A 17,128-nucleotide genomic window follows, 5' to 3' on the forward strand; every position below is an offset into this window, starting at 1 on the left:
AATACTTGTTTCTTACTATGGTATATTATTTATTCACTTTTCTGTTACACAGAACAAAGAAATGGGATAGAATTGTTATTGTATGAAAAGGCGTAGGATTAAATAAGCTCAGCTTCTTCCTACTCCTTTTCGGATGTGCTGTAATGAAACAAATGGAAATATGTGATGCATTACATTGTATTATATGCATGTTAGAAATAAACTGAAACTGAACTGAAATATTAGTTTGCTTTTAAGCAAATTAGTACTCTATAGATCCAACAGAATTCAGTTTGTACTTATAAAAGTACTAACATCTTGTACCCATCCCTGATGTAAGTAAAAATATTGTGCAAAACTTTAAGTCAAACTTAAAGCTGTGAGGGGTTTTGCAGTTTTTTTGCTGATTGAAGTGTTTATAATATTGACACTTAACACTTTTCCAGATTAAGGAGATAATGAATTTGGGGTTTTATCATATGTCGGAGAAAATCATGAAGATTAGAAACACATTCTTGAAATATTTCACACTGTCTGTAGTGAATCTCTATATATTAATATAATAATATGTTACTTTTTGAATTGATCTACAAAAATAAACATAGTTTTTAAAAATATTCTAATTTAGTGAGACGTACGTTTATATGGATTCAATTGATCTTACAAGTTTTTTTAAACAAGAAAAGTTAAAGATAAATTAATAAATATAGTCCATGTAGACCAGTAGTGCTCAAACGTGTTCAATAGCACGTTGCATACAGTAACATGGAAGATATGTTGATATTTCCTGTTTAATAAAATGCAAAAATCTAATCAAAGAAGTTAAAAGCTAAACAGCAAAATAGCATAAATAGTTTTACACCTCAACTTTGTGATTACTATTGATATATTTCTTATCTAATATTCTACACTTGAACTTCTTTCTTTATTTGTATTGTTAATCATTTTAAATGTAATGGTGTGGGCCATGTTTCATTTAGTTTTTTTTGAAAAAACTGCATGCCAATAAAAAAATGTTCATGTGTCTGAAGAAATCCACTCATTTATTTACCTTAAGCAGTTCTGGCTCCCATGAATCCAACGTCAAGGAGCGGACTTTAGAGAAATGAACTCCCAGACTCCTGGAGGTGAGAAAAAGTTTAAGAAATTATACATTTTATTACAACTTATTATGTTTTACCAGAAATAACAACTTAGTTGTAATTTTGGATCGATTCCCCTTTGTCCTCATTAACAGGAAAGATAGAGGTTACATTCCAAGACTCCCGGAAAACAACAAATAATGGACGCACTCATTAAAAACCCTAAAATGCCATCTTGACGACAACAAAAGCCTTACAAAAAAATCAAAAACAATCAGCAGAAAGTACAGTACAGGTAAAAATAAAGGTGCCGATTAGTGCCGATTAGCGGGAACTCTCATTCAATCCTTCTTCGATTACGCTTGCACCTCCTGGTACCCCAGCACCTCCAAAACCCTCAAATCTAGACTCCAAACATCCCAGAATAAGCTAATCCGGTTACTTTTAGACCTCCACCCCAGATCACACCTCAATCCAACCCACTTCTCCAAAGTGGGCTGGCTCAGGGTGGAGGACAGAGTAAAACAACTTGCACTGAGCCTAGTCTATAAAATCCGCTACACCTCCTTGATACCGAAGTACATGTCAAACTACTTCCTTAACGTAAATGACCGCCATAACCACAACACCAGGGGGAGCTCCACAAACCACGTTAAACCCAGATTTCGATCTAACAAAGGTCTTAACTCATTCTCTTTCTATGCCACATCAATGTGGAATGCACTCCCAACAGGTATAAAAGTAAGTGCATCTCTATATTCCTTCAAAACCGCTCTAAAACAACACCTCCAGGCAACTTCAACACTTTACTAATAGCCTCCTCCATTCACATCCCATCTCCCCGGATTATAAACAACTCAAATGTATTTCTAATGTATATACTTGTTCTTATGCTATCTGAACTCACTATGTTCTCTGCTGGCTGTACATATCCTACTAAATAAGACCTACACTGTTTCAATGTCCACATTTCTCTGTTGATGCAATTGTTGATGACTGAAGTTCTGATATCAACCAAAGCTCCTCATCCCACCCCCCGGATTGTAAATAATGTAAATAATTCAATGTACATACTATGATGATTAACTTGTGTGATGACTGTATTATGTTGATAGTATATATTTGTACCATGAATTGATTAACGTGGACCCCGACTTAAACAAGTTGAAAAACTTATTCGGGTGTTACCATTTAGTGGTCAATTGTACGGAATATGTACTGAACTGTGCAATCTACTAATAAAAGTATCAATCAATCAATCAATCAAGTACATTCAAACCTCACAACCATTCAATGTTTTATTTAATCTACAAATAAAACATCAAAGTTAGCACGCACCTGTTATTGGTAACTTACAAACAAAAACATCCTCTGACTTCTTCTGTGCATAGCTTGAAATGCAGTGTACACATTTCTGATGATGTTTGAGTGCCACTTACTGGTAACACTTTGTACGCTGTTTTGTTATGCTTTTGTATGCTGTATTGTTACGCTTTATTACTGATACATGGACCACCCACTTAGGGAGATGAGTTGGGCAGGACATTTTTTTTTGCTAAATCAACATGCACTATTCAATGATGGTTCTAATAATAACGATTCACACCCAAATGTATTCCTATTCCAAATTCACATCTTTAAAAAATCACTTAAAGAATAATATTTTACTATTTTTTCCTCATTAGAATCACTTTTTGGATTAAAAAAACGCAACAACTGTCATTGATATTACTATGAGTGACATTGTTACGTTTATTAATTGTTCTTTTGATCTTTTTTGTACTGTAATTAGTAGGGCTGCGAAACTTTGGGTGTCCCACGATTCGATTCAATATCGATTCTTGGGGTCACGATTCGATAATATATCGATTTTTTCGATTCGATTCAAAAATGATATTTTTCCAAATCAAAAGGATTCTGTATTCATTCAATACATAGGATTTCAGCAGGATCTACCCCAGTCTGCTGACATGCTAGCAGAGTAGTAGATTTAAAAAAAAAAAAAAGCTTTTATAATTGTAAAGGACAATGTTTTATCAACTAATTGCAATAATGTAAATTTGTTTTAACTATTAAACAAACCAAAAATATGACTTATTTTATCTTTGTGAAAAACATTGGACACAGTGTGTTGTCAAGCTTATGAGATGCGATGCAAGACCAAGCCACTGTGACACTATTGTTTTAATTTTTCTAAATGTCTCCTGATAATGTCAATGAGGGATTTTTAATCACTGCTAAACTGAAATTATAACTAATATTGATACTGTTGTTGATAATATTCATTTTTGTTTCACTACTTTTGGTTTGTTCTGTGTCGTGTTTGTGTCTTCTCTCAATTGCTGTTTATTGCAGTTCTGATTGTTGCTGGGTCAGGTTTGGTTTTGGAATTGGATTGCATTGTTATGGTATTGCTGTGTAGTGGTTTGTTGGATTGATTAAAAAAAATAAAATAAATTTAAAAAAAATATAGATTTTTTTAAAAATGAGAATCGATTCCGAATCGCACAACGTATTCGATTCGATTCCAATTTTTTTTTTCCCCACGCCCCTAGTAATTAGTATTGTATTTGTATGTCTTTTCAATTTCTTTGTAAATTTTAATCTTGAGTATTGTGAAGCTCAGATTAGGTTGGAGTTGCTGTACTTTTTTTCAAATTATGTATTACATTTGTAATTTTCATGAATAAAATAGTACAAAAAAAGATCCACGGCAAAACTGCACCTGTTAGTCGTAGGTCAGCAGACAAGAGGAGCTTTTGTAACCTGTAACCGGTGAGTTGAAAATGTTACATTATAATTCGTATACCAAATAATATATTACTCGTGTTGAATCAACAACTGATTCTGAATTCAATTCTCACTCTAAGAATGGCAGTCCAATCGTGAGGTACAACAAATCGAGTTTGTTCACAAAAACACCCAATAAAATGCAATTAGTTTTTTTTAGTCTCAATCTTTTGAAAGCCTGCCAATATTTTTACCTGTGAATTCCCGAGCATTGGATACAGAGAGTGATGCCCAGATTGATGCTGGCCCAGCGAGGATCTGGCTGGCCGCAGTCGCAACAACAAGCGTTGCCCGGGATGGCGAGGACCTTCTGCAGAGCACTCTCCCCTTTCAGTGATCTCTCCTTGGGCTCCCCGCTAGAGTCCAAACTCCCTGTTGATGTGGAAGACTTCCTGTCCAGCTTCTGGCACAAATGAATGACACTTGATCAGATCAATTCTTTTTCTTTTAAATCTATGTAAAGGTACCGTATTTTTTGGACTACAAGTCACAGTTTTTTTTCATAGTTTGGCCGGGGGTGCGACTTATACTCAGGAGCGACTTACGTGTTAAAAAATTAACACATTACCGTAAAATATCAAATAATATTATTTAGCTCATTCACGTAAGAGACTAGACGTATAAGATTTCATGGGATTTAGCTATTAGGGGTGATGGATTGTTTGGTAAACGTATAGTTTATTTGAAGTTATTTATAGTTATTTGAATGACTCTTACCATAATATGTTACGTTAACATACCAGGCACCTTCTCAGTTGGTTATTTATGTGTCATATAAAGCAGTGGTCCCCAACGGGCCGTGGCCTGATTGGTACCGGGCCGCAGAAGAATTTTTTATTAAAAAACAAATAAATAAATAAAAATATATATTTTTTATTTTTTTATTAAATCAACATAAAAAACACAATATACACTTACAAATAGTGCACCAACCACAAAAAACTCCCCTTTTCATGACAAAAACATCCCTTTTTCATGACAATGAAGAAAAAAAAAGAAAAGAAAAAAAAAGGACACCCCCCCCCCGGGCCGCGGGACAAATTATTAAGCGTTGACTGGTCCGCGGATACAAAAAGGTTGGGGACCACTGATATAACGTACACTTATTCGGCCTGTTGTTCACTATTCTTTATTTCAAATTGCCTTTAAAATGTCTATTCTTGGTGTTGTGTTTTATCAAATAAATTTTCCCCAAAAAATGCGACTTATACTCCAGTGCGACTTATATATGATTTTTTCTACTTTATTATGCATTTTCCGCAGGTGCAATTTATACTCCGGAGCGACTTATAGTCCGAAAAATACAGTATACACATTTATGTGAACAGGCAATATGGTTTCAGTGTTATTGAGTGATAATCATACAGTACTGTATGAGTGTTTCAATCCACCCAGTCAGCCTCTTTTATGTTTTTTCTTACCTCAGCGTCGTCTCCCTTGTCGCGGAAGGCGGTAGCGATGCTGTTCTGGACCGCTTTGATCCACGCCTGTCGCAGCTTCTCAGAGTCTGCTTGCATCATGCAGCTCCTGTTGGGACAAACGAGCATCACACGACTGCTGTCTGCAGAATATGAGTGCAAATGCCCAGTCATGATTTTCCTGTACTTTCTATGAATAGGACTTTTTGACCTGTTCCATTTTTAGCACTAAAAGGAGAGTTTGGATGTGACTGTCAGAAGAAGGTTAATAATGTTCATCATTATGGCTCACCATCAAAAATAAAAAAAATACATAAAAAACACTGAGAAAAATGTTTAACATTTCCTTTAATTAAAGTGAACAGCTTGGATGAGTCTTTAAAATGTTCCAGTTCCATTCACACCTTTAAAAAAAAAACTTTAGACCAATATTTTGGAAAAATGTATCACTCTTGAATCAACACTGTAGTTAATACTATGATCAATGTTAATTAAAAACTACATGTGGGATATGAATACAGTGGAAGTATAATTGTTTGTATATAGCAGTGGTTCTCAAATGGGGGTACACGTACCCCTGGGGGTACTTGAAGTTCTGCCAAGGGGTACGTGAGATTTTTTTTTAAATATTCTAAAAATAGCAAGAATTCAAAAATCCTTTATATATATGTTTATTGAAAAATAGCAACACTTTAAAAATCCTTTATAAATAGATTTATTGAAAAATACTTCAACAAAATATGAATGTAAGTTCATAAACTGTGAAAAGAAATGCAACAATGATGACAGCTAGATTTTTTGTGGACATGTTCCATAAATATTGATGTTAACGATTTCTATTACAATCCCCAAAGAGGGCACTTTAAGTTGATGATTACTTCTATTTGTAGAAATCTTTATTTATAATTGAATCACTTGTTCATTTTTCAACAAGTTTTTAGTTATTTTTATCTTTTTTTCCAAATAGCTCAAGAAATGAGCAATATTTGGCACTTTTATACAATTTAATAAGTCAAAAACTGATGACAAAGTGCTGTATTTTACTTCTTCATCACTTTTTTTCAACCAAAAATGCTTTGCTCTGATTAGGGGGTACTTGAATTAAAAAAATGTTCACAGGGGGTACATCACTGAAAAATGGTTGAGAACCACTGGTATATAGTATATAATCGGTGCAAAGGTTTGACATGTGTACAAGGATATTTCACATGTCTTTACTGTTTATATAATTGAACTGTATTAGTTATGTACAATATGTATTTATAATATGCTGTGAAAAGGAAATATCACATTTTTTTTAAGCTCATCTTGTACTTGACTTTGTTTATAGGGTTAGGCGCAATAGGTGTTCAACTTCGGCCTAAACCCTTTCGGTCTGCAACATTTTTTTTAATTTTATTTATGAATGTACAACTGTTTGTTTATGAATGTACATCTGTTTGTTTATTTTGTTGCCCATTGACCGAAGAAATAATAAACTAAACTATCTAAACTAACTGCACTATTTTTTGCCTATCATTCACAATCCCTATGTAAAAGAAAATATGTCTTTCTTTTTTTCTATACATTTTCAAGTTGAAGTTTCACTTAAATTAGACATTAGACAGGTAAAAAAAAAAAAAAATATATATATATATATATATATATATATATATATTATATATACATATATAATCTGAAATGGAATAGGCAGAAACTAAAAGCCTGTTACACCTATCCCAGTGTATTTACAAAACTGAAACAGAAAAAACTACCAATGCCTTATGCATGTAGTTGTAAAAAAATGTTTTTTGTTAATTACAAAAATAAATAGAATAAAAAATTATAAAAAAGTTCCATCAACTTTTTCAAAATATTTTAAATGAATTACATTTTTACAGTTTTTTAACTGTTGGTGCAACTTATTCAGTACATTAATCCAAACAGATAACACATTAATTTTTAATACACGGCAAGTACGAGGAGGCTAACAATGCAGCTAATAGGAGTATTGTGGCCATAAAAATGCCAAAAATACTTTGTTTACATCTCTTAATGTGAATTTTAGCCAAGTAATATCAATATTGATAATATAAACACTAACGCAGACAAACTATTTTTAGCCGCGCCGTGATCTCAGAGAGCTTAGCTTATGTTGCTACATTGATGTACTGAGACAGTGAGCTGCTGCATCGCTTCTGAGTTGGTGAAAGTTAATTCTAGATTATAAATCATGCCTCTCACCTGAATGGTAGATGGTTGAGGACATAAATCATCATTGGTCAACTCTGACATCCAACTTAGATCAGCGGATGGCGGGAAAGACACGAAAATCTCATTTGCGGCACTTTTTTTTTTTAACCGATCGTGAGAATTATGATAATCCAACTTCATCTAAACGGGAAGCTATGAACATCTGACAGTTGGCTTCCAAATGAGAGCAGACATTGTACAGTAAGAGATTGTTCAATTATGTTTGTAGTTTGATGCTTAGTGTTTAACTAAAGCTGGATCTGATTACACAACTTTTAAAAGTTGTTGCTCATCCTCCTTATAGTCAGGCTAAAAAAATAAAAGGTTCTGGATCATCATTTGTCCCAAAGTAAACAATCTTTGGTGGCTCTCATTAAAGTCTGCCGTGATTTGTAGTGTTTTTTTTTGAAGGGAAAAGCAAACGTTGCGATGCGTCTGTAAAATTAAAACGCCGCTTTATGCGTAAAATGAGCAAAGTAGGTAAATATTACATGTTATTATGAATGTGCCTATTTTAATACATTATATTATATACAAAATGTTGATGGAGGTTTTCATATGTTTTTAGAGCACTTTATAGGTAGAATACAGCAACTAACACCGGCTCCATTCTTAGCTGACTTTTGCTAGCGTTTATTTACGAGTTGGAATGCATAAAAAAAAAAAGAAAAACATAAAGATTGTGAATGATAGGCAAGATTTAAAAAACATTTCCATATCCGGTGTGTGCACTTACTTGGTAGGCGACACAACCTCGAAACAGAAGCGCCGCTCTAAATCCTCACAATGCTTGACCGTGCACAGCCTCAGGTCTTCCACCACCACTGTCGGGTTGTCCTGTGGGAGCAGACGAGCAGTTGAAACCCAGCATTGTTAGGATGATAAACACCAAAGGGGCACTGCTTATTAACGTGCTCCTTGCTTTGCCATCAGCAAAAGACATTTAAAGTTGACCAGTTATAGAAATTGTGTCTAGTTAAGCTTGAAAAATATGTTCTGACGATTTGGGTTCTTCCCTTTTACATCTCATAGGGTTGTGGACTGACAAGAAAGTTCTGTGGATGAATGGTGAAGCTAATAAACATCAGTTTAGGATTGCAGTTACATCAAACTGAAGGGTCCTGTTATTCTGAGCAAAGGCATGCATGTCTAATTGAGGTTTGGTGCACAGACAGTCACTTGACATACCTTAAATTTCTTCTGGTAAACAAGCTGATTGTTCTGAATGGAGAACCACCGTCTGCAAAGAACAGTTAGCTTGTTTTTTTTGTTGTTTTTTTTAACTCAGTTTCATTATGTTAACATTAATTTCACGACAAAAAGGGTGTGATCCCTCAATACTCACAATTCAGCATTTCTGGCCCCACATACAGTATTATGCGTTATCTCTACGGGCCATGACTTCTGTAACTGAAATGGTCTTCTCATACCTATTCCATGTCTTGAAAGCATTGCTGGCCCTCTTGAAAAGATAACCCTCCATGGCGATGCCATTGTCTGCGTCCACATTGTATTCCAGCTTGGTGTCATCACTTGAAAAGTCCTAACGGGGAGGAAAAAAAGCAGTGTAACTGGTTTCCGAGATGCAAGTCACAAAGTAGGACTGTTGTGTGAGACGCTCACACACACACACACACAACACACACACACAAGTGTGGTTACCTGACGACTGCAAAAAAATATCAAATTTTCCAAAAGCAAAAGTTCCAGTTACATGCCTTTCATTTGCCTTGTAAATAACAAAAAAGCACAAAAAAAATATTTCTTTTAAAATGGATCTACAAAAAAATTAAAAATTCACACTACAAGCAACAACATTTCTAAAACCATTTCTTTACACTTAACAAGCTGCATCACAAACAAACACTATCTCAGTCCCTCCATTCCACAGCGAGCCAGGGCAAGTTGACTTTACTGCCCTGGTTCTACCTGCTGATGGCCGTCATTTATAATTCATCAGCCCTAGAAAGGAGCATAGCTATTAATTGCATTTTGTTTTGTCTTGTCTTTATTACGTGCGTGGATGTACCGTGAAGTGAGCGAACGTGCTGGATTCTTGACTTGGAATAATGAGGTGTTTAATAATATCTAGGGGTGTCCTGAAATAATTTTTTCCATACTGATATGATAGAGGTATCAGAGTTTTGACTGCAATAAATAAGCACAAATCATATATACTTTTATTATTTTATAGTGTGGAATGTTAGAAAAGGCTTAATTAAATTCAATTACTCAAACAGGGAACAACATTAGCTATGACAAACCCATCCATCCATCCATCCATTTTCTACCGCCTGTCCCTTTTGGGGCGTACACCCTGGACAAGTCGCCACCTCATCACAGGGCCACTATGACAAACACTAACCTATTTATTATTAACCTTTTAGAATTGACTTATGCTGTCTTTGCGTCGGAGTGGGTTAGAAATTGTTTTTTGGCAACGCCTCATGGCCATAATTATTCATGTAGGTGAAGTGAAGTGAATTATATTTATATAGCGCTTTTCTCAAGTGACTCAAAGCGCTTTACATAGTGACACCCAATATCTAACTTACATTTAAACCAGTGTGGGTGGCACTGGGAGCAGCTGGGTAAAGTGTCTTGCCCAAGGACACAAAGGCAGTAACTAGGATGGCACAAGCGGGAATCGAACCTGCAACCCTCAGGTTGCTGGCACGGCCACTCTACCAACCGAGCTGTGCCGTAGGTAAGCTTACTGCTCAGTAAGCTGAATAAGGCGGATACGTTTGTTACTAGATACTTTGTAATAGAGACTTTGTATGTGTGAGTAATATGCAACTCTTTTTATTTGATACTTGTTTATTTTCCATTTGTATTTTATTTGTAAGATGTAAAAACTTCATAAGCAGACATGCGCACATTGATCAACACTTCGAAAAGAGTGAGAAGAAGAAGAGCTGGTCTGCTGAACCCTGTGCAGCATTCCAAAAAGGAAAAATGAAAGAAATAACCAACTTATATTGATATCACATATAAACAAATACTATGTTTTAGTTCAGGACAACCACTATGTATGTTTAGCTTGTGGGCTATTGTGTGCTTAGCGGTTGTGTAGCTGCTTGCTTTTAGTAGCCTATAAAAATTCCCATGTTTACCTTTTTTAAATGACTTGATTAAAATAAATGTACTTATTGGATGTTAACTGGCTGTCCAGCCTTGCACAAGTGAACATGCTGCAGGACTGCTTAAATCGGAGGTTTGAGATGCTATCCCAAAGCATGATGTTTCCACCCCCATGCTTCACAGTAGGTATGGTGTTCTTGGGATGCAACTCAGTATTCTTCTTCCTCCAAACACGACGAGTTGAGTTTATACCAAAATGGATACATGGATGATACAGCAGAGGATTGGGAGAATGTCATGTGGTCAGATGAAACCAAAATAGAACTTTTTGGTATAAACTCAACTTGTCGTGTTTGGAGGAAGAAGAATACTGAGTTGCATCCCAAGAACACCATATCTACTGTGAAGCATGGGGGTGGAAACATCATGCTTTGGGGCAGTTTTTCTGCTAAGGGGACAGGACGGTTGATCTGTGTTAAGGAAAGAATGTATGGGGCCATGTATCGTGAGATTTTGAGCCAAAACCTCCTTCCATCAGTGAGAGCTTTGAATGGTTGACCAAATACTTATTTTCCACCATAATTTACAAATAAATTCTTTAAAATTCCTACAAGGTGAAGTCCTGGATTTTTTTTTTAACATTCTGTCTCTCACAGTTGAAGTGTACCTATGATGAAAATTACAGAGCTCTGTCATCATTTTAAGTGGGAGAACTTGCACAATCGGTGACTGACTAAATACTTTTTTTCCCCCACTGTACATAACATCCAAAATACTGATTTGAAGCTTGCATACTTGACATTAAACAGTTACTTTCCAAAATCCACCATTACCAGTAAGCATCTCTTATCATTTGTCTGCAACTGTAAAACAATCTGATGCGTCGCCATGGGAATGCCACTGTGCTCGTATGACTTGGACTATACCTGAGCTTGTTACTTGGTTACACTGAGACAAAAAACTCTCCAGGGTCCTCTGCTTCAAGTAACATTGGACATGTGTACTCTACAACCAACTACAATTATGGTCATTGACACTTCATGAACAACAGGATTGGAACACTTAATGAGGGAAAATACATAGTTGGTCCTATATAGATTTTGGGCTTGGTATACCCCAATACTTTTTTTCTACAAAGTATGTTTTTCTTCAATTATTTTAAGATCTAACATTTGTGTAAAAATATTAGAACACTCGTCAAATATTGAAGGGGAACTGCACTTTTTTTGGGACGTTTTGGGATTTGAATATTAACCAAGTATTAGTGATATTGTTATCATAAGTGCTAACGAAGACAATTTGATTGATTGATTGATACTTTTATTAGTAGATTGCACAGTTCAGTACATATTCCGTACAATTGACCACTAAATGGTAACAACCGAATAAGTTTTTCAACTTGTTTAAGTCGGGGTCCACGTTAATCAATTCATGGTACAAATACATACTATCAACATAATACAGTCATCACACAAGTTAATCATCATAGTATGTACATTGAATTATTTACATTATTTACAATCCGGGGGGTGGGATGAGGAGCTTTGGTTGATATCAGAACTTCAGTCATCAACAATTGCATCAACAGAGAAATGTGGACATTGAAACAGTGTAGGTCTTATTTTGTAGGATATGTACAGCCAGCAGAGAACATAGTGAGTTCACATAGCATAAGAACAAGTAAATACATTAGAAGTACATTTGAGTTGTTTATAATCCGGGGAGATGGGATGTGAATGGAGGAGGGTATTAGTAAAGTGTTGAAGTTGCCTGGAGGTGTTGTTTTAGAGCGGTTTTGAAGGAATATAGAGATGCACTTACTTTTATACCTGTTGGGAGTGCATTCCACATTGATGTGGCATAGAAAGAGAATGAGTTAAGACCTTTGTTAGATCGGAATCTGGGTTTAACGTGGTTTGTGGAGCTCCCCCTGGTGTTGTGGTTATGGCGGTCATTTACGTTAAGGAAGTAGTTTGACATGTACTTTGGTATCAAGGAGGTGTAGCGGATTTTATAGACTAGGCTCAGTGCAAGTTGTTTTACTCTGTCCTCCACCCTGAGCCAGCCCACTTTGGAGAAGTGGGTTGGATTGAGGTGTGATCTGGGGTGGAGGTCTAAAAGTAACCGGATTAGTTTATTCTGGGATCTTTGGAGTCTAGATTTTTATAGCGGCGACGATATCACTATATTATCAAGTGGTCTACTGCTTCCTCGCTTCCCTGCTCCCTGTACGTTTATTGTGGATCATAAATCATGCCTCTCACCAGAAAAATACAAGGCTGAGGAGATAATCTGACAAGTTGGTACACATTGACAGCCATTTAGGACCTGGAACTGGCGAGAACGACACAAAAACTGCTTGTTCCCCCCGCCAACCCACTTCGGTTCTTCGCAAGAATTATGAGGCATTTTATGCCAATATGGTAATATATGAAGATCCCAACAGTCTGCATCATGATGACAGCAGACGTTGTACAGTAAGTGATGTTTTATTATGTTTATTGGCTCTCATGAAGTCTGCATCAAGTAATAATCAGTGATGATGAAATAAAACATACGTGATGCATTTATTAACTTGCTATGCTTAAAATGATCAAAATACATAAATATTAAATGTTATTATAAATGTGCCCATTACTACATTACATACATCATGTAAAATAAAAACCTCAGTGGGGGTGTTTTTAAGGGCTCTATAGGCAGAATTGAATGGCTCCCACAGGCTCCATTGTAAGTTGACTTTTGATTACATTTATTTGATATTTAAAATGAAAAATAAAAACATCCAGCTGTCGTCATGCCTTTCATAATGATTGTGAATGATTGGCAGCATTCCAAAATATGTGCAACTGTTCCCCTTTAAGAAACTAGGGTTTTATTTCTTACCAGAGCCTGAATCTCACTTATTTGCCATTGTGAAAGGCAAAGGCACTGAGAATATTTCACCTACAAATTTAAATAAATGATAAATGGGTTGTACTTGTATAGCGCTTTTCTACCTTCAAGGTACTCAAAGCGCTTTGACACTACTTCCATATTTACCCATTCACACACACATTCACACACGGATGGAGGGAGCTGCCATGCAAGGCGCCAACCAGCACCCATCAGGAGCAAGGGTGAAGTGTCTTGCTCAGGACACAACGGACGTGACGAGGTTGGTACTAGGTGGGATTTATCAGTGAAGTGCTTTTTTTTTTTTTTTCATTTTACTTTAATATTTTAGCATGCTGCCCTTTGGCAACAATCGCAGCAGTACATCTTTCTGGCATTGTATCGATGCATTTTCTGAGAGTTTTAACCTCAATGTCATTCCACGCTCCCAGAAGTCAGTTGTAATGAAAAGAAATGGAGATTTGACTGCTATTCAGCATTGCAGTATGTTCCCCAGAAATGGACAAATGTATCATGCAGGTGTCTTTGGAACATTGATTTTGCAATATCAGTATGGTTGAAGGTTCAATTATGAAATAAATAATGGTGCTATGGCTCCATTGGGGTCATTCAATTGACATAAGACTGTTTTTCAGTTCATGGCAAGTGTTCTAACATTTTTCACACCACTGTACATCGAAATTATTCAGTTTGACAAATAATTTTAGAACAGATCATATATAAACATGTTTTGGAGTGCTTGCTGTGTCCTGCTTTGAAGTAAAAGCTTAATGTTGAACCCCGCTCAACCCTGTCAGACCACCATTTCAAAACACACACAAGGGTGAACACAACCTTTCAGCATGACATACAGTTAGACAACTGGGGTTTATTTTTGGGTGCACAAAAGGAACATAGTGTGTGTGTCACTAGTGAAAGGCAATGGAAAACATTCAAAAAAGTCACCTTTTGCTTAAAGCTGAACGACTTGAATGAACATTCAAAATGTAACTGAAGTTCACTGATTGCATTGATGTCTGAGACCAAACAACTAAATGGTGTAATAAAATACAGCAGCTTTAAGAAGAATGGTAAAATAAGAAGGCCCACAGAAACCAAAAACATGCCGCATAATGAAATTAGTGGAAAGTTATAGGTGCAATGCAGTATTGGTTAGTGCAGCAAAGGAGAGGAGACAACAAAAGGTTGGGTTGCCAAACAGAAAACAATGCGGTGACGCTACGTACAGAGGATGCCCTCCAAGCGCAAAAGTTTCGGTAGTTTGGTAAAGCGTGGAGCTCCGTCGGGTCCTAAATGTCACACACACAGCAAAAGAAAAAGAATGTGCTTCAAGGCCCTAATGATGTAAATAAATTAATTAAAAAAACAAACAAACTGAAGTTTAGACAAACACAGGAAGAAGTATGACCAGAACTGATCACTGGTTCACTCACCAAGTACCAAACATAGTGGAAACGGCTGAAAATCTTCATTTCAGAGAACTGAGTCAAGCAATCTTGCGCGATTCCACGTGAGGTCAAAAAGTATTTCCTATCTCAGAGACTTCCAGCAGAGTTTCTCGTTGATACTCTTAACAACATGCACATCTCCTAAACACCTTCTACAGTGGCTGTGTGTTTGCTAAAACCTCCGTCACAGCCACCCCCAGCTCCTCCTCCTAAGGCCTAATACGCTGACAGTCACCTGTTTGTTTGTGTCTGATGCTAGAGTGGCTGCTGGAGGTGAAATACTGTGCAAACCCACAGCATCATCAAACATTTATGCTATATTACTTTTAGCAGCCACACAGTCTGTCCTCTGTGGTGTGCCTCTGAAAGAAGTGAAAAAAACCTCATGAAAGCAGCCCATCTTTTTTCCCTATGGTCATAGTGTCACGGGTGAGTAATACACAGTTTGAATGATTTATCGAACAAAGGCACAAGTAGCCTTCCTATGAACCCTTGGCGTTTAAATTACTTCTTAAATCTATAAATTAACTACAAATGCATGGTCATGCAATGCATCAATCTTTTCCCTTAATGCAGAAGGAAGCCAAGTTTAAATTTAGGATCGGTACTGTTACAGAATTAGGATTTGTACTGAACCAAATTTAGGATTGGCACTGTACCAGGCTTAGTCAAAGTCGTTTTTATTAGCAATTTTTCAACATGTGGTAGACATATAGGAACATTGAAAAAGCTATCTAAACAACCTTAGGAACGAGTACATATCTTAGTACCATAGGATGGGCACTGTACTGTCTAGAACAGGGGTCACCAACCTTTTTGAAACCAAGAGCTACTTCTTGGGTACTGATTAATGCAAAGGGCCACCAGTTTGATACACACTTAAATAAATTGCCAGAAATAGCTAATTTGCTCAATTTACCTTTAATAAATAAATCTATATGTATCAAAAAATGGGTATTTGTCTGTCATTCCGTCGTACATTTTTTTCCTTTTAGGGAAGGTTTTTTGTAGAGAATAAATGATTAAAAAAAAAAACTAAATTGAACGGTTTAAAAGAGGAGAAAATTGAATTTTGAAACAAAGTTTATCTTCAATTTCGACTTTAAAATTCAAAATTCAACCGAAAAAAAAGAAGAGAAAAACTAGCTAATTCAAATCTTTTTGAAAAAATTTAAAAAAGAATTTATGGAACATCATTAGTAATTTTTCCTGATTAAGATTCATTTTAGAATTTTGATGACATATTTTAAATAGGTTAAAATCCACTCTGCACTTTGTTAGAATATATAAGAAATTGGACCAAGCTATATTTCTAACAAAGACAAATTCAAAAGACTTTGAAATAAGATTTTAATTTGATTCTAGATTTGCCAGAATCATTTTTTGGAATTTTAATCATAGTAAGTTTGAGGAAATATTTCAACAATATTCTTCGTCGAAAAAACAGAAGCTAAAATGAAGAATTAAATTAAAATGTATTTATTATTCTTTACAATAAAATAAAAAAAATACTTGAACATTGATTTAAATTTTCACGAAAAAAGAGGAAGGAATTTAAAAGGTAAAAAGGTATATGTGTTTAAAAATCCTAAAATCATTTTTAAGGTTGTATTTTTTCTCTAAAATGGTCTTTCTGAAAGTTATAAGAAGCAAAGTAAAAAAATAAATGAATTTATTTAAACAAGTGAAGACCAAGTCTTTAGAATATTTTCTTGGGTTTTCAAATTCTATTTGACTTTTGTCTTTTTTAGAATTAAAAATGTCAAGCAAAGCGAGACCAGCTTGCTAGTAAATAAATACAATTTTAAAAATAGAGGCAGCTCACTGGTAAGTGCTGCTATTTGAGCTATTCTTAGAACAGTCCAGCGGGCGACTCATCTGGTCGTTACGGGCTACCTGGTGCCCGCGGGCAACGCGTTGGTGACCTCTGTGCTATATGCTATACGCTACTGCTGGAGCAATTAAAATGGATCACATCAACATTGGCGGTAACCTATAAAAACAGAGAAGGACTGAACTAAAATGGCACCGAAAAAGAAAAAAATCATATACTGCACATTACAAGCTGGACGTAGGGAAATATGCTGCAGAGAACAGCAATCGAGCAGCAGAAAGAAAGAACACTAGCGGGGCGCATACCAGAGGCGACACCGAGGAAGAAGATTTCATCGGATTTAGCAATCGAGAGTGACAGATTGTT

General features: G+C 35.8%; 1 protein-coding gene across 4 annotated transcripts in view; it reads right to left on the reverse strand.

Annotated features, from left to right (window-relative positions):
- The window catches only part of LOC133540574 (arf-GAP with coiled-coil, ANK repeat and PH domain-containing protein 2-like), a 1,007,806-nt gene that overhangs the window by 29,265 nt on the left and 961,413 nt on the right, over positions 1-17,128 (reverse strand). For 3 of the 4 annotated variants that reach the window (XM_061883285.1, XM_061883283.1, XM_061883286.1), the window contains exons 10-15: positions 8,932-9,044; positions 8,690-8,741; positions 8,238-8,338; positions 5,273-5,378; positions 4,046-4,254; positions 1,031-1,100 (exon numbers count right to left, since the gene is read on the reverse strand). In XM_061883285.1, coding sequence (XP_061739269.1) covers positions 1,031-1,100; positions 4,046-4,254; positions 5,273-5,378; positions 8,238-8,338; positions 8,690-8,741; positions 8,932-9,044 — 651 coding nt within the window. The remainder of the gene's footprint in view (positions 1-1,030; positions 1,101-4,045; positions 4,255-5,272; positions 5,379-8,237; positions 8,339-8,689; positions 8,742-8,931; positions 9,045-17,128) is intronic. The other variant, XM_061883284.1, reaches the window with a different exon arrangement.

This window comes from Nerophis ophidion, linkage group LG22, assembly GCF_033978795.1.
Source record: "Nerophis ophidion isolate RoL-2023_Sa linkage group LG22, RoL_Noph_v1.0, whole genome shotgun sequence".
Lineage (NCBI taxonomy): Eukaryota > Metazoa > Chordata > Actinopteri > Syngnathiformes > Syngnathidae > Nerophis > Nerophis ophidion.